General features: G+C 48.8%; 2 protein-coding genes across 3 annotated transcripts; both read right to left on the bottom strand.

Annotated features, from left to right (window-relative positions):
* Positions 1-98: 98 nt before the first annotated feature.
* Positions 99-4,417, bottom strand: TMEM216 (transmembrane protein 216). 2 transcript variants are annotated; one of them, XM_037060525.1, is made up of 5 exons: positions 4,345-4,407; positions 3,664-3,765; positions 3,059-3,151; positions 978-1,179; positions 99-686 (listed from the first exon to the last, which is right to left on the bottom strand). In XM_037060525.1, the coding sequence occupies exons 3-5, from the start codon at positions 3,102-3,104 to the stop codon at positions 671-673; spliced, it is 264 nt and encodes an 87-aa protein (XP_036916420.1). In that variant the 5' UTR covers positions 3,105-3,151; positions 3,664-3,765; positions 4,345-4,407; the 3' UTR covers positions 99-670. The 2 variants fall into 2 exon arrangements, with proteins under 2 accessions (XP_036916420.1, XP_036916419.1); XM_037060524.1 differs by lacking the exon at positions 99-686 and having other exon boundaries at positions 965-1,179; positions 4,359-4,417.
* An 8,151-nt stretch (positions 4,418-12,568) lies between these two features.
* TMEM138 (transmembrane protein 138) lies at positions 12,569-17,682 on the bottom strand. The gene is made up of 5 exons (XM_037060523.1): positions 17,442-17,682; positions 15,624-15,889; positions 14,408-14,579; positions 13,190-13,265; positions 12,569-12,924 (listed from the first exon to the last, which is right to left on the bottom strand). The coding sequence occupies exons 2-5, from the start codon at positions 15,749-15,751 to the stop codon at positions 12,812-12,814; spliced, it is 489 nt and encodes a 162-aa protein (XP_036916418.1). The 5' UTR covers positions 15,752-15,889; positions 17,442-17,682; the 3' UTR covers positions 12,569-12,811.
* Between the last annotated feature and the right edge of the window lie 17 nt (positions 17,683-17,699).

Raw genomic sequence — 17,699 nt, 5'->3', positions numbered from 1 at the left:
TCACTCAGCACAGCCTGAGGACACACCGCTGGGGCAGTCTACCTTCTGTGGGAGGGGATGGATTTCTAGGGACAGGCGCCGTAAGGAAAAGGCTGCACAACAGAAAATACGTATTTATTATAAAACAGTGTGTGTTTCATGATGAGAATAGAAAAATAACATTATCAGCTACTAAAGAAGTTCTGGAGCATTGTCTCGGAAGAATAAGCACAGGAGGCTTTTGCGTCACTTGGGAGTGCACCACCCTGTGGCTCTCCACGCTCATGTGTGACAGGTGTGGCACAGCACGTACAGGGACAGGGAGTGTGGCTCAGATCCTGCTGGAAGCCCAAGGAGCCCACGTGGTCCACACATGATGCTCCGGCCATGAGGATCGAAGAGGAGACCCCAAGGGCAAGGGCAGCAGGGAGCCAGTTCTCAGGGTGGCCAGGATGGGGACAGCCGGGCCCCACCCTACGCTGGAGTGTAGGAGCATCTCTTAGGCTGAGGTCCTTCTTAGAAGACGGTGCCCAGTAGTCTTCTGCTTGGACTGTTGCCCATATGTCTGTACTGAGGAAAAGCTGCAACTTTCCCCGGGACCACCTGACCCATCACTTCTCACTGGTGTGGCTGGAGTACCGGAAGTCTGTGTGAGCTCAGCCCTGAGGGCTGCTGGCTGAAACTTTGTATTTCAAATCTTGTCCATACTGATGGCAGAAAGAAAGAAAGAAAATGTTTAAAGACCAGTGAACAAGGGCAGCTGGCCTGAACCATTCTATATTCCAAGCCTCCTGGCCCCAAAGAACAAGGAGAATACCTTCCCTAACTGAAGTGGGTAACTGGCCACCCTCAATGAGAAAGGCACTTCCACAAACACTCTTTCCCCCTTAAAAAGTCCACGAGACCTCTCAGGCTTCTGAAGAACAATGAATCCTTCTCTAGCAGGGAATGGGAACCCAACCCTCCGGTGATGGGAAAGGGTCCCTCAGCAGCAGTACCTGGAGAAAGTGGCCAGGGTTAACACCTCAAGCAGCAGCTCTGAACCACAGAAGAAGAGCAAGATGCCATTCATGATGGCTTCCAGGCGGAGCACGTAGGTCTGCAGCAGCATGTAATAGGAGGCCATCATGGCAGATGGGAAGGTCAAGGCCACACTAATAGCAAGTGGCATCTTTCGCTGGCAGAGGTTTCCCTTCGTACCTGTCAGACACAGCCACGGAGTCACCTCCAAGTGGCCTGCCTTCCCTAGCCTCAGAGGAAAGACTGGGGGCGTTTAGGGTTTGAATCATTCACTCTAAATGTCCTGCTTCCAGCCTGGCTCCTAGTCAAGCAATGCTGGGATTGTTACTGGGGAGAAAATTGTTTTTCAATTATAAAAATAACAGAATCAATGAAAACCTTTCAACTAATATACAGAAAATAAGTTGGCATACCATAGAAACTCACTCACTTCCATGCTCACTTCCTGAAGATAGCTATTATTAGATGTATACTGTTTCAGATTTTTTAATGTGTGGATACTCCCATATCACTAGTATTATCATACTCTAATACTGTTTTGCAACTTATTTTTTCTCATAAGTTAGTCATCTCTCCAGAGATAACTGCCTTATTCTTTTTTACTGGCTACAAACGATTTCACTGAACCAATACCCAAGCTTATTTATGTAATCCTACACTCACACGCGTTCAGGCTCTCTGACTCCAACGTAACAAAATACGTGGCAGCAAACCTCCCACAGATATCTTTGCCTGTCTGTGCGAGTGGTTTTTTGAAACCAGTTTTTGAAGTGAAATTGTTAGGTCTAAGGATACACATTTTACATGGTAAAACTATTAGCAAAAAGGATGTACTACCCTGGCCAGTGCGCCTCGGTTGGTTGGAGCATCATCCCATAAACTGAAAGGTCGTGGGTTCGATTCTTGGTCAGCGTGAACCAAGGTTGCCAGTTTGGTCAGGGTGCACGTGAGGGGCAACCAACCGATGGTTCTCCCTCACACTGATGTTTCTCTCCCTCCCTTCCCTCCCTACAATCAGTAAACATATCCTCGCATGAGGATTTAAAAAAAGGAGGTACTAATTTATATCCCCAACGAATCTGAGAATAGAAGTACCATGAGAACTTGGGACTGTAGGGACCTGTTTCTCACGCCTGTTCTCGCTGGATACTGAGAATCTTTTTAACACAATGGGCGAAATGTGCTCCTGTCATGTCCACTTTTTTTTTTTAGATTTTATTTATCTTTAGAGGGGAAGGAGAGGGAGAGAAACATCAATGTATGGTTGCCTCTTGTGCGTCCCCTGCTGCGAGTTGGCCTGCAGGGAACAGGCCTGCAACCCAGGCATGTGCCCCGACCAGGAACCGAACTGCGATCCTCTGGTTCACAGGCCCGCGCTCAATGCACTGAGCTACACCAGCCAGGCTCATGTCCACTTTTTATTAGTGAGTGTGGGCATTTTGTTATGTTTATTGGTGCTCTGTAATCATTCTTATATGAACTGCCCATTAGTGTTCTTTCCCAATTTTTTAAATTAGGTTGTCTTTTTCTTAGTGATGTATGTGAGCCTGCTTTATCCTTTGTTATATGTCTTGCAAGTATTTTTTTTTTGCTCAGTTTGCATTTTAGCACTGTTTTCGGAGATGAGATATTCTAACTCGTAAGAGAGGTGCTCTGAACAGCTTGTCCTAAAGAAAGTCTTGTTCAGAGAAGCGGAGGGGAACTTGGTGCTGACCTGTGCAGGCACATCCCGTCCTGGACATGGAGATACACCTGAACCTATTCTCCCAAGCAGACCAGTGAGAGCAACCGGGCACTTTTATAGTAGTTAGGCAACTGGGAAGGAATTATCTAATAATTTCATGCTACCACCCACGTCTGGCCCACAGAGCAACAGACAGGTGGATTTTGACCCCAAATATAAAGCAGTTTGGAACTTCTTCAGAAAGGGAGGAATGGGATACGCCACCAGATCCCATCTCTTATTGTGAGCCCTGGTTATGTGCCTTTCCTTGTTAATCAGGTTACAGATACCAGCTCATCTCATAGGGAATGGAAATATCCTCTGAACAACACTCACCAAAAAACAGCCGGATCACTTCAATCCCAACGTACAGGAGGAGCATCACCACATCGAGTGCTAGGTTGGCTGTTGGATATGGCAGCAGGAGACCTGCCAATACAAAAGCCCAAGTTTGCAAACAACATCTGACAGCACCCACAAGGACTCCCACACACTTGGGAACAAAGAGCACAGGAGTCTTACCAGCTTTCTACGAGCTGGTTAGTGGGACGTGGGCAGGGTCTGCTACCCTGCAGCAGAATGCTAACAGTGCAGTCGACTATGTAGGGGCAGGCTCGTTATTATAGGGTTCTGCTCCCAACTCCAAAAGTCCAGGGGGACTCCACCGTACAACAGAACCAGATGTACAGGGATACACAGGCTGCCGAATGGTTCTGAGGATCACTAGTGGGCTTAGAGTTCACAAAGAGAGGTGATGGGTGGGGGCGGTCAGAATGGAGAAGCGCACACTCCCACACTCAAATTCTTGCCAAGACGCTTTCCAATGAAGCCTTCTCAAGGAAGCCACTCACTACCTTGCAGTGAAGAGGAGCTGCAGGGAAGAAGTGGGCAGAAGTGGGGAAGGGACCTGGGGGCAAGGGCAGTCAAGCCCCGTGCCTTACCTTTATACAGAAATATGAAGAGTTCCAGCAGGAAATAGGTAGCATAATACCACCCGTTCAGAAAGAACAGGATTTCCAGAGGGGTGGAGGACAACCGCTTCCCTGAAAAGAGGAGCACAGAGAACAGGGATGGGCGGGAGGGCGGCTCAATCTCTTTGGTCTGTGTCTAACTTGCAGAAAACACGAGGGGGTCGCAGCCAGGAGGAAGGGCCGTTCGGGCATTTCTGGTTGCTGGTAAAGAGGGGGCGGCGAGCTGTGTGAGTACAGGATGTGGAGGGGGCTTCATTCAATTCTGTTCTTCCCCGGGAATCACGGTCAAACTCGACTCTTTGGGCGTCGGAGGTGAAAAGCCCCTCTCAGATCTAACCACGTCGGTACTTGGGAGGGGAAATCGAGTCGCAGAGACTTCCCCTCTGGCTTCCTTGAGCTCACACAACAAGCAAATTCGTCACTGGGCCGGCCTGGAATAGGCCCAGCCAAGGATTGGGGGATACTGGAAAGATAGATCCTCACCTGGAGACCTTTAGGCATTCGCGGTGGGTGAGGCTGTGAACCCCTCCCCCCACCCCTTTGGACAAGTGAGGAGCGACGACCCTAACACCCGAGAGTCGAGGGTTTGGGCTGAGCTCTGGGACAGACGGGAGAAGGGGGACTGAAGGGATCGGGAAGCGACTCACACACCTCCAGAACCTCACCTCGCGGCGCCATCTTCAGTCCCCATGGAAACTGCGTACGCGGTGCGGCCACTCCCGGAGCACGGAGGCTCTGCCGGAAGCGGGGGACAGAGCGGCCCTGGCTCCTGGCCCCTCTGCCCGCCTGCGGCGCTCTATGGTGAATGTGGCCGGGGTTGTCTCGGTGCAGTCAGGGCGGGTGAGAGGGTCTCGGGCCACAAACGGTCTTCGCTTGGGATTTCGGCTTACAGAGACTTGGGGAGAACCGTGGTCGTCCACGGAGAAGTTGTCCGCTGGACCCCGGGGCAGGGGTGGCTCTTACCCCCCCCCCCCGCCCCGCCCCGTAGGTTACAGTGCATTAGCGGAAGTGGCCAGTTGTAGCACCGTGACCACAGGATCGGCCCGCGGGCCCTGGCCCATAGCCCCAACGATTCTCTTTTCTGATAACGGTCTGAAAATGAGAAACGGTGTGCGCGATGGTGCTTTTTCTGCAAATGCGGGATGGGGTTGGGGTCCTTTGTCTAGCAGTCTTTTTGTGGGGGTAGGGGTTTTTCTGCGTCGAATTTATGTACCAAGTAATTCGAAGACACCAAAATTAATCAGAACTAGAGGGTTCTTTCAAAGAGCACAAATCAAAAGACATGAAGATGAAACGTGATTAACACGTGACCCTAATAAACATGCTGGAGTAATTGAGAGGACAAAGTCCTTTGTGGCAGGACTTGAGAGAATTTTCCACGAGACAGTCTGTAAACTGGGTTCTGAAGCCTGAGTACGATTTCGAGCAGCACAGCAATGTTACTGTTCGCAGGGGAGTAGAAAGAAAAAGGCTTTTAGGTGGACTCGGGCTGCCTTGGCTGTTGGCCCGCTGTGAGTCGGGACAGGACGAGAAACAGAGGGCCCTCTCAAACCAGGTCATTTGAGTAGAGCGACTAACCTCTAAGGACAGTGCTGTGTACTCCTAGCTAGCTGGGGTGGAAGTGGGGCAGTAATTGTTACAGTGCTGGGGGGGGGGGTGGCGCGAGAAGGAGCAGAAGTAACTCCCTGCACCTGGAGAGAGTAATTTGTGTATCTTCTCATTGGGGGGAAGGGCGAGAATGTCACTTTTAAGAAGGATAGATGTATCTTGGTAGTAGGAATTTAACTACTAGGGAGTTCAAATACGTGGAGAACGGTGCGTGTGGAAACTGAGTAGGGAAAAAGACGGACTCTTATCTAGTTTTTGGCTTTTAGCTCCACATTACCCTTCAGCGCCTAGTCTGTGATAACGGACTGGCCTCTTAAGCATCTCTCCCTTACAGTGAGCATGATGGCAAGCTCTGTCAGTAGAGGGCGCTGCAGGGACACTGAAGAAAGAAGAGGGCTTTTCTTCCTGGCTCCAGTGAGCCCTGGTTTGCTTTTCCTTGCTTCTGTGCCATGATCTATTGGCAGTGCAAGTGTGTGGGGACATCAGGTGGTGCTTTGCTCCAGCTGCACACCAAGAGCAGGCACTCCCTGGGCAGCCTCGCATTACTAGTCGAGGCTCAGTGGCCACTTTGCTGTGGGTCTTCCTGTCGAGGATACCACAGGCCTTGCACCAGTGGCAGTGCAACTTCCTAACTCCACACCAGCCCCCTCAGCCTTGTTTTCTTATACCTTGGACAGTTTTTCCCAAAGCCCTCCAGGCATGGACACCAGTGTACCCACAGCAGTGCCCCAGCTCCTACCCTCAGCTTCTCAAGTTTGTCTGTTCTCCCCAGAGGGTGGATCTCCATGATCTTCCGTGCCCTGTGGGAACATCACACAATCCGGTCCTCGTGCACAGAGAGCGCCAACTTTTGGAGCACCTGCCCACCAGCCGTGGCTCACCTGTGCAAAGGTAGGTTTCCTGGGATCCCACAATGTGGGGAGTGTGTGCTCTGGACCAGGTGCCTGCAGCTGGTGTCCCTGTGCTCCCTGAACACCTGCCCACCAGTTTCAATCTGCCTGCATCCTGGAGGGTTACATCTTGCCTGGCAACTGCCTGGCCTGGGAAAACTGGTGAACTTGTCCACCACCTAGTCAGCTGCAGTGAGGTCCGAACCCCAGCCTTAAGGGTGAGGGACCCTGCCATGTTTGTCCTTCCTCAGGTACCCTTGTGTCAGCTCTGACGTACCTTTTTGGAGTTCTTTTTACAATTCTCTAGTTCCTCTCTTGTAATTATTTTAATGATTCTTTACATCAAACTTGCCATGTTTAAACTAGTGTGTGGTTTCTGTCTCGTGATTGGACCTAGACTACACCACCCATCTTATTGTTACTTGTTTCTGACTCAGTTCCATTATCAAAGAACACACTCTTTATCATTTTTAATTAATTTAAATTCTTCTAAATGTATTGAAAATTGTTTTGTGGCCCAGCATATGGAATATATATATATATATATATATATATCAATACTCTGTCACCTAGTAAAAATTGTGTTCTGCATTTATCTGTATAAATAAATAGGAAAAAATTTAAAATAGTCTTATATAAACCCAAATACCATTTCTGATGGGCTCCATTCATTTGTGAGGATCTAAGTTTCCATCTGTTATCATTTGTCTTTCAACGGAATAACTCTTTTAGCATTTTTTAAAAGATTTTATTTATTTTTAGACAGAGGGGAAGGGAGGGAGAAAAAAGGGAGAGAAACTTCAATGTGTGGTTGCTTCTTGTATGCCCCCTATTGGGGACCTAGCCCATAACTCAGGCATGTGACCTGACAGGGAATTGAACCAGCGACCCTTCGGTTTGCAGGCTGGTGCTCAGTCCACTGAGCCGCACCAGCCAGGGCTCCTTTAGCATTTCTTGAAGTGCCAGATTGTTGGCAACTAATACTTAGTTTTCTTTCATCTGAAAATGTCTTTATTTCAACTTCATTTTTGGAAGTATATTTTTTGGTGCCTATAGAGTTCTGAGCTGACCTTTTCCTTTCAGCACTTTAGAGACATTCCACTCCCTCCTGGACCCTGGTTTGTAGTAAGAAGTCAGCTGTTCCTTCCATTTCTCTGTTGTGTGGCATGCTGTTTTCTCTTGCTGCTTTCAAGGTTTGCTATTCATCTTTAACTTCAATAATTTGACTATGATGTGCCTAGGTGTGGCCTTTCTTTTTTTTTTTATCAAGGTGGGTTTGGGAGTATCTTATACCTGTGAATTTATATCTTTCATCAAATTTAGGAAATTTGGCTATTTTTAAAAATGTTTTGTATGCTCTATTCCTTCTCTTTGCATTCTAGGACACCAGTGGCATGTATGTTAGACTGTGTGATATTATTAACTAGTGGTGAGGCTTCTTTATTTCTTTACTCTTTTTTCCCCTGCTCTTCAGCTTGGGAAATTTCTGTTGGTCTATTTTCTAGTTCACTGACTCATTCTGTTACCTCCTTTTTTGCTGTTATATCCATCCATTTAAAAATGTTCAGTTATTGTAATTTTTATTTCTGGGATTTCTGTCTTGATTTCTATACATGATTAGTCCAAAAATCATTTCTGTATATGCTCAGGTTTCCTATCTTCATATTCACTGAGAACATATCTTTGTATTCATATTTTGTATTCACTGAGAACATATCTTTGTATTCCCTGAGAACATATTTTCACTGTATTCCCTGAGAACATATTTTCACAGAACATATTTTAATATCCTGTCTGTTAATTCCAGTACCTGGATCATCTCAGCCTTACTGTCAGTTTTGAATGTGGAGACTGTGGTTCCCATCATCTCCCAAGAGTGGTAGTTCCTTCATTTTATCAGGCAGTTAACTTGGTTGGATACACGCTGCAAACCACACTTACTGGGTGGCGCAACAATCTCAGTTTAGACTGTGTCTTTAGCTGAGCTGCCCTGAGTCTGCATTGCACTCGTGTGGTCCACAGCTCGGGCAGAGTCGCACACGGACAGAATTGGGGGATTCCTCTCCTCTCCGGTTCTTTCCCTCCTGAGATCCCCATCTTTCCCACCAGCGGCTGTAGTTGGCCTGGCGCAGTACTCCTGTGCTGGGACCTTCCAGTGCCATATCCCGCATACCACTCTGCCTGCTACCAACTTACAAGTAGCAAACATAGGGAACTTTCTCTGCATAATTCTCCTCTTGTGAGTGTGGACTTCCCATCAAACTTTTGCTTCCTTTCATTCTCCAGTGTCTTCAAGTAGCTGTTTGGTTTTTTGTGTTTGTTTGTTTTTGGATTATGTCCAGATTTTACAGCTGTTATTTGTGGAAGGCTCGTTCCCACGGGATCTTACTCAGCCCTTAGAAGTTCATAGGTTACTTTATCTATTTCCTCCATATTTCCCTCTATTTCTCAAGCATATCATACTTTAACTTCTTGTCTGCTTTCTCCAATATTTGGATAACCTGCTTCTATTTTCTACTTTTGTTCTGGTTTTAAGTAACATGGTCCTATCTTTTGACTTGCTAGTGATTTTTTTATTGGATCCAGAAATTGTGTATAAAAATTGATAGTGTCTCAAGATGTTTTCTCCACTCTTTCCTTTGCTGGGGAGGAAGAATGGGTAGACGCCTTGATCTACCCTTTCGGGGACTCTACGGTTTGAGGCTGTGCTGTGATTCTGATAGGCCTCCGTCAACCTGTTTCATCTTGTTCCTAGTTAAAAGAGGCCTCCTGAGCTTTCAACTGAAACGCCTGTGTGCTCACCAGTCCCCACCCCCTGCCAAAAATTCTGTTCTGCTTCTCAGAGGCTTGAAGCTTAGCTTTTTATAGCCTCTGTCCCTAAACAGCTTTGGACTTAGGTAAAAAACTGGAGGAGAAATTGTGTAATGTGTTTACGGTTCCTCCGGTTCCCAGCTTCATCCCTCCATCAGTCTGAGATCCTTAAGCTCCACTGACCTCCCTGTTTCCCGGCTGCAGCCCTGTGTCTGGGCAGTGCTTGGATTCTGACCCATTGTTCAAGCCCAGAATCAGCCAGTCCACGTGGGGTAAAATCTGTTGCAAATTGTCAGCTCCCCTGGCTGTATGATTCTCCCTACTTTATCACTTTAGACCTTCCAATCTGCTTTACTTCAGCAATTCTCTGAGGCCCTTTTAAAAGTTGGTATTTATATTTTATCTGTTTTCTTCTAGCTCCTGACGAGAGCATTATCAATCAGAAGCAACTCCATCCTACTAAAAGTCTCTCAGCACTTTTAAAGTATTTACTTTCTTTCTCTGAACTTTGAAAGCTGACTGTCCCCAAGAAATCAATTTACATCCTATCTTAAAAACATATTCCTTCTGCTAAGTGAAAAAAACCCAAACTGTTTTATGACATCTTCCCCGCAATTACAACTGTGTGTAAAGTACATATGCATACAGTTGTCCCTTGGTACGTGCTGAGGGTTGGTTCCAGGACTCCCGCGGGCACCAAACTGCAAGGACGCTCAAGTCCCTTGTAAGAAATGGCAATGGCGCAGCACTGTATATGCCCATAACCTAGGCACATGCCCCCGTGCACAGTGGAACCTTGATTCTCGAACTCAGTTCCTTCCAGAAATGGTTAGAGAAGGGATCTGTCCACAAACAGAATCTCCTCTGTTGCCCGAGGGACACACGACTGCTCCTACAGGTACCAGCACGAGGGGGCTGTCGGGTAGAGAGCTGGGACCCGAAGTTTGGTAGGGCCACCAAGACCTTTTTCTCCATAAACTACGTGGTGGAGAACTGACTTGTTCCAGAACCACGGCTTTCAAGAAGTGAGGTTTGACACTACCTTGTATTGTTTCTAGATTACTTAGGTATAATACCTAACACAATGTAAATGCTATGTAAACAGCTGATATACTGTATTGTGAAGGGAATAATGACAAAAAAAGAGTCTATACATGATTAGTCCAAACCACCACGTAGGCCTCACCACACGGCACACACTATTGTGTCTTTTTTCTGAATATTTTCCATCTGCAGTTTTTAAACCCGTGGATGAGGAATCCACAGATATGGAGGACTGACTGTATTCGAGGGTCTGAGATGAATGAGTGGGTAGGATTATGGCATTTTGGGGGGGCAAAAATGTTTCTGAAATATTACTTCTATAAGAAGTATGTGAGTAAATTGGATTGTCAAGGAGGGAGGGAGAAGAAACTCAGTGGTTGAAATAGAGCAGTGGGAAAACTGCACAGATCTTTTTACAGCTTGAATTTTGTGCAACGTAGACTTGTCAGCCACTAAGAAAAATGAACACATATACACACAGCATCTCAGAGACTCACAGGGCCACAGAGAGCCCCAAACACTGCGAGGAGACAGGTATTCGGCTGTCCTCACCAGCTGCAAAGCAGCAGAGAACAATCCAGCCCTGGTCTGTCTGGGGGCGCGGAAAATAGCCTTTCCAGGAAATTAATGAGCAAAGGGGATTATAATACACCTGCAAGAGCCTTTATGAAAATATTCAAAATCGGGCTATTGATTGTCTTTTTTTTTAACAGATGAAGGGATAGTAGATAGATAGTTGCTTTGTTAGGACTTTATAGATCATTTGTTCTGATTATAGGATATGGATCTTAGACAATTTTTGAACCTTTTCTTTTAAAAATATCTGTTAAAATCATGGCAGCACAGCAGGTTATTACCTATGGTCTCTCTTTCCCCAGAACTTTAGGCTTTAAAACCAGGGATCAGCATACTATGGCCTGGGGAAAATCTAGCCTGTTCTTGTACCTGAGCTGAAATTAGCTTAGCTTTGTACCCTTCAGCTAAGAATAGAATGATCTTTTTACATCACTGAGAAAAATCAAATTACTGTTATTATTTTTAAAGATTTTATCTATTTATTTCTAGAGAGAGGGGAAGGGAAGGAGAAAGAGAGGGAGAGAAACGTCAACGTGTGGGTGCCTCTCACGGGCCCTGCACCAGGGACTCGGCCCTCGACCCAGGCATGCACCCGGACTGGGAATCGAACCAGTGATCCCCAGGTTTGCAGGCCAGTGCCCAATCCACTGAGCCACAGCAGCCAGGGCAAAAGAGAATTATTTTAAGACCATTTGAAAATACGAAATGCAAATTTCAGTGTCCTAAAGTAGTTTTATTGGCACACAGCTGTGTTCATTCATTTCTGTATCACTTATGGCTGCTTTCACGCTATAATGTTGAATAGTTGCAACAGACCACAGAGCCCTTGAAATCTGAAACATTTACTATGTGTTTGCCAACCCTGTGTCTATGAATAACAAGTTTCATAGAGCGACTTTCTGCGGGGGCAGACCGACAACGCACGGCCCTTCCTGTATCTGTGCCCATGGCCAGGGAACTTTTCCGTGCTTTGCTCTCCCACTCTGACCCTGGGCCCAGTCACGTGACCTGCTTTGGCCAAGGGAAGTCTGAGAGACACAATGCAAACAGAGGCTTGAAATGGAATTGCACACTGGGGCTTGTTCTCCTGCTCCCCCACCCCTGTCCCGTGAACAGACCCAGGCCAGTCATGGATGGGTCATGTGAACCTGAGCTGTACAGCCCGGTCATTCCAGGTGAGGTCAGCCTAGGTTAGCCAACAGCCAAGGGTCCCAAGATCATCACAAGCTGCCCGGCTGACCCACAGCTGACCACAGACACATGAGCAAGCCCTGCAGAAGTCACCCAGGCCCAGCCAGACCACCTGAACCCCAAGACTCAAGAGCCACATAACTGTGTATTGCCATATGCCACTGAGGTCTGCTGGTGTTCTGTCACACGTTACTCTGGCAATAGAAAACTGATGCTAAGGGCACATAAATTTTAAAAATTTCATTTACCAAAACAGGCTGAGGAACATTCTTACTCTTCTGAAGGCGCAGTTCAGGGCTCTGACAGGGACAGAGTCTGAGTAAGGCACAGAAGTCTGGAACTACAGGGGTGGCGACGGGGCAGCAGATGACGTCGTGAATTTCTGCAAAAATGTCTTGTATGCCTGATGGGACTCAATAAATTTTATCTGTATTTGCTCTGTGGCTCAATGTGCCCACTGAGTCAAGGCTAGGACTTGGCGTTGCCTCTTAATCGCCAAGAGATCTAGACAGACAGACAGACTCCAACATTTATGGAAAAATTCAATTTATTTCCTATTTATAAAATGTAAAAAGAAAAGTGCCTTGGGCATAAAATCTAAGTGGCCAAGGTGCAGTCGGCCAGGAGCACAGAAATACCGCTCTTTGCATTGTTTGGTCCTTAGTACCTGTGCAGAGAGTATGTTGGCGTGGGGGGCGGGGGGAGTTGTGCCAGGCTAAGTGGGAAGCTCCCCAACAACAAAGCCACAGGGCCCCGTGAGGAAGAGGGGGCAGAAAGGAGAGGGGCAGACCTGAGACATTACGTACGTTCTGGAGTCGCTACTGGGAGCACTTTCACTTACAAGAGGATAATCGTCCTTCTTGGCTGAATGAACACAAGTGGCCTGAGCCTGTCCTAGGAAAGTCCAGCTCTTCCCGGAGCACAGGGCCAACTTCCCCCTCGCAGAACCACAAATGTGGCTTCCGTCAGGAGGGAGAGGCATCCATCAGAGTGACAAGTCACCTTCGGACCTGCGTGAACTCCCTGCGCAGCCATGCAGAGTCCTGGTAGAAGCGAGGATCGCCCAGCCGCACGGCCGTCCGCTTGTAGAAGTAACAGTACAGCACCGCCGCTGTGGACGGTAGGCAGAACAGCGGCCTCAGGGGCGCTCCTGAGCACTCGTTTCAGGTGAGAACCTGACCCAAGGGGGCTGGGGGGCCCTGCCTCGTGATTTCCCAGTGGCTCCCTGCAAGGCAGAGGGCAGTAATCTGTCCTGTTCTTGGTGTGGTGGTTCCTTCCGTCCCAAGTGGCTGTGATGGGCTGGCAAGCCAGGACCAAGGCCCTCACCACCACAGCCACAGTGGGGACCACCGTGGGGTTGTTGCTCTGGCCCTTACCTAGCCTCTGGGACACAAAGAGCGTCTGAAGTCCCTCTGTCCAGACAAAGCGGTTGGAGTCTTTCCAGCGTAAGTTCTGAAGGAGACATGAAGGGAAAGGTTAAAGGCCAGGTGAGGCCCTAACACCTGCAGCTGGGTTAGCTGCAGACACCACTGGACTGGAAATCAGGCTAGTCTCACCCTTCTTCCTTCCCACACCCTACACTGTGTTTCTCAAAGGTGCCCCAAGCCCCTTTTTTTGCTGTAAAGTGAATATCCTTTCTAACTCTAAGGGAGGGAGTTTGAACTAAGCTATTTATATCTTTCACTCCATAGCCTTGGCCAAGGAGAAAGGATACACATGACCTCCGTTCATTCCTCGTGGTCACTGTCTTGCCTCGAAAATCTCAGGCTCAGCTCCTGCCAGATAAAGGCTCTGTGCATGGGCTTTAATCAGATTGCCGGCTTTACAGAACAAAGCCGGAACCGATTTCGCTCCAGGAACCAGAGCAGAGACGTCTTTAGGAAGCACCTAGGGACTTTGGCACATCTTTCCGGAGAGCCCTCCTGCTCTCCGCGGAGTCACAGGACAACCTGACGGAGGGTTTGGTCTGAGGAGGCGGCCACAGTGCAGAAATGACTAGAGAACCCTGAGGTTTTAATTTGTTCCATCGAAATGAGGACTTGAGAAACACGGGAGACACCCAAAAAGATGGGAGGATTTGTGGAGCAGACGAAATCTGAAACCTCGGAAGTTGGATCTGCCCTGAGGCCTATCTCAGGGCCAGAGGGAGGCCTCCCGGAGGGTGTGCTCCCAGTGTGCGTGAAGGGCGGCAGCAGGGGGCGAGAGGCTCCGGAAGGCAAGCAGCACTCCGGCTGGGCTGCTTCCCTTGGGACACTGCGGCCCATAAATGCCCCGTACCAACACCCACCCAAACCACCGACAATGAAACAGATCAACTTCTGTTTTAGCCCTGGTAGATCTTTTTGGGGCAAAAGTGAACTGAATGTCCCGGAAGTATCCCTTGACTCTTGGATAAGGCAGCTCGTCAACACATAAGGTCGAGCAAAACCGCCTCAGGAAACTCACACACTTAGCGCCAGGCCAGACCACATGCTTTTCTTTTCTCTTTTTTTTAAATCAAGGATTCTGTGAGATGTCCAAGAAGGACGCTGGGTTCCCAGAAGAAAGACATTCCTGCTCCTTCACAGATCGGGAACTCACTGCTCCCCTCTTACCATGACCCAGATGTGAAGGGAGATGCTGAGGGCGAAGTACACAGCTGCCAGGACGATGGTCCCTTTGAACTTATGGAACAGGAGGTTGACCAGGCCAGCCTGGAAGACGAAGGTGTTGAAGAACATGAGGAAAATGATGATGATGTTGAAGAGGATTGCAATATCCTGGATGCTGCAGACACATAAAACAAAGTACAGCCAGATGGAGGCCTGTGAGGACCCAAGAGCTGGCCCTACGTCCTAAGGAGCTCCTTGCGGCCTGGCCTTCCCTGTGACAGTCCTCTGAAACCCCCCAGAGGCAGCATGCGCTTTGGGCCCCGAGTGGCATGAAGCGAAACTACCCCGTGGACCCATCAGATGCAGCCCACAGACCAGGCTTTCCTGCTGACACTCTTAACAAACCTCCTGGCGCCGGGGAAGAGAAGCGACGTGCCCCGCTACGTCCAGAAAACACCAGCCTATCTGTCCCATGACCTGGTCCCGTCAGACCTTTTCATCTAGCAAGACAGCGCTGCACTTCCACTGACCTTGGCATGGCCGGTGCCTTAGTGCCATTCAGGTCGCAGTCCCCTCTTCAGGAAGACTTTCCTTTAGCCTCCTTCCCTAGAGCAGCCCTTGCCTCCCCACCCAGCTACTTTATACCCATTGTAGGACATCTACCACTCTTTGAAATTATGTTTGTTTTTTCTCGATGCATTCATTATCTCCCTCCACTAGAACGGAACCCCCATGAGAGCCGGAACTGGTCACATCAGCACAGCACCCGGCCCACGTCCGGCAGGCCAAGGACACCTGTGAAACGTGGCAGACTGTGTCCAAGACTGTGGATTCCTGTCTGGAGCTTGCCTCATGGAGTCTCTGTAAATTATTTTGAGGGAAAATGCCAATAGCTTCAAACTTATGAGACTCATATGTAATATGATTACCCTCTTCACCTGCCATTTTACAATCCTCTTTCACGGCAATTAAGATCAGATTTCCACTCACAGGCATGGAAAACAGTCGGGCTAGCAGTCCGACCCTTGTTTTTGACATGCGCTGCTCCCATATCCTGCATCCTTGTCAGAAGGACACACAAACGGCTGTGTGATGTGTCTGTGCACCCCAAGACAATGGGAATCCCCCCCCGATATTTTTCCATTACCCACTTTGAAATGCAAAGCCACGCCTGTCAAGGCCGTCACACTGCCCAGGCCCAGCCGCCCACTGCACTCACATGAAGAGCACCAGCTGGATGACGGGGGCCGCCCGGAGCAGCTCCGAGAAGGAGTTGACGAAGAGGTCATAGGACAGCAGCAGGAACTGCAGGGACAGCACCAGGCTGTAGTTACTGGTCTGGAGCATCTTCCTCGTGCCCTCCTGGGTCCCCACAGGCACATTCCCCAGTTCCCCAGAACACAGCTCCTGACTCTCCCCCGTGCTGGGGGAGAAGTGTGTAGTTCCTCAAAGTTACAGCTGTTTCCTTTGCTCTAAAACAAGAGCCTGCTGAGGGGAAAAAAAAATCAGTAATACGATAAATATTTACTGAGGACCTACTGTGTGCCAGGCACCATTCTAGGTGCTTGGAATACATCAGTGAACAAACCCCCCCACCATCACCAACAAAACCCAATTAGTCACTCCTTTCAGGGACCCTCACCCTCAAATCTTTCTCCACCCTAGAAACCTTCTAAACTCAGAGCTCTTCCCACCCACTTGGCATCCACAGGGATCTAGGAGCACCACAAAGGGTGACTGTCTGGCCGTGTGCTGAGACCAACGCTGACACACTCACTGCAGCACCAAACCTTCCACACCACTTCCAACAGGCCAGGGACTCGTCCCAGTGCTGATATAATTAAATCTTACAATGCCTGCCTAAGGCAGAAGGTACACTATTCCTCCCTCCATTTTATGGTTGGAACAGGTGAGGTTCAGAGATAAGAAATAAGTTATCCGCAGTCACATCACTGGTAAGTGGCGGAGCTGGGACTCAGATCCAGGCCATCTGGGTCCAGAGTCCGTGTGTTCTTAACGACGGCACAGAGTTGTCTGTCACGTTACCGATAGGCTGGTGTGTAACCAGGCGGGAAAAATGTTGGCACCGAAGTGGGAAGTGGTGTCGGCAGGAAAAGCTGAGAGGAAATAGTGCCCCCCTGCACACTGTGTGTGTAAGGTTGTGGCAGCAGCACCACGGACAGCAGGTAAGGGGAGCTGGGCCTGTGTTTCCACGCTACAAGACCAGAAGTTGCTCGGGGGGTGTCCTGTGACTTTTCATATGGATTAAATTCATAAACAAATTTCAAAATGCTTTGAGGTGTCAGAGATGGAGATTAAATTAACATCTAAAATGCTGTACAATTTACAAACTCTTCACGCGTATTACTTTATTTAATCCTACACCCATCTGGAGCAGTCACTGTTGGTATGTATACAATCGCCATCTTACACAGAGGCTCTGCGAGGTTAAGGAACCTCGCTCACCTCACCTGGTGGCAAGTCCCGCCTGGGTGGATGAATGCATGCACGTGGTTTCTCTGAGTCCTGATGGCTTACTCATCAAGTATTGACAGTTATCACGTACACGCCAGCACCACGATAAACTTGTCAACCGAGATAATTTCCTCTGAACCTCACAACTACTCCGCAAAGTGGGAAAGAATTATCCTTATCCTACAGACAAGGGCACGGGATCCGAGTTCAAGTCATTCCTCCGGATCCAGGATACACAACTAGGTGTGACACCCACGCCACTACAGGCCACCAGAGGGCTGTTGTGAGGGTCCGTTACATAGAACCGCCTATCCCCGTCTCTAAGAGAAGGATGAGCTTCTCCTCCGGTTCAGGGCAGCGGCGATTCGCGAGGTAAAGAAGCAGTCTTCGCAGTTCGTCCACCGCTCCCAGCCGCGCGTTCCCTTTGTCCCCAGGGCACTATGTCTCTCCTTCCCAAACCCACTTTAAAAGGGGGCTGCCTCGGCAAGAAGCTAAAACCAATACAATAACAACAGAAATTCCGGATCCTGCACTCTACCTACTAATCATCAAGCACTCTCACCTGAAAACCCCAACGGCGGTTGTCATGGTGACACTGTCCCGGCTTCCGGAAATCGATTTTAAATTCCGGAAGTAGAGGGCGAAGAAGGGCTCTGTGCCCGCCGTGCTACGCGCTGGTTCTCGGCTTTCTCTCCCCGCTCTCCGGACAGCTCTGTGTTTGGGCTCCCGCTTTCCGGGGCCCGCCCCGCTCCGGGCCCTCCCAGCCGCTGACCTAGGCCTCCTGCCCGGTTGGCGTGTGGCTTNGGTGACACTGTCCCGG

This window comes from Sturnira hondurensis, unplaced genomic scaffold, assembly GCF_014824575.4.
Source record: "Sturnira hondurensis isolate 20B ecotype Veracruz unplaced genomic scaffold, ASM1482457v3 Scaffold0011880, whole genome shotgun sequence".
Taxonomy (NCBI): Eukaryota; Metazoa; Chordata; class Mammalia; order Chiroptera; family Phyllostomidae; genus Sturnira; species Sturnira hondurensis.
Note: the sequence above shows the minus strand (reverse complement) of the source record. Positions and strands in the feature narration are given on the sequence as shown.

Excerpts from the sequence above, each read along its gene's own strand:
- TMEM216 (XM_037060524.1), bottom strand. Across the intron at positions 3,152-3,663 it reads CTTCATATTTCTGTATAAAG|GTCTCCTGCTGCCATATCCA; the intron begins GTAAGGCACGGG and ends TTGTATTGGCAG. Across the intron at positions 1,180-3,058 it reads AGTGATCCGGCTGTTTTTTG|GTACGAAGGGAAACCTCTGC; the intron begins GTGAGTGTTGTT and ends TGTGTCTGACAG.
- TMEM138 (XM_037060523.1), bottom strand. The coding sequence starts at position 15,751 with ATGCTCCAGACCAGTAACTACAGCCTGGTGCTGTCCCTGCAGTTCCTG. Across the intron at positions 13,266-14,407 it reads CCCTTCACATCTGGGTCATG|AACTTACGCTGGAAAGACTC; the intron begins GTAAGAGGGGAG and ends TGTCTCCTTCAG. Across the intron at positions 12,925-13,189 it reads CTTTGTGTCCCAGAGGCTAG|CGGCGGTGCTGTACTGTTAC; the intron begins GTAAGGGCCAGA and ends TACCGTCCACAG.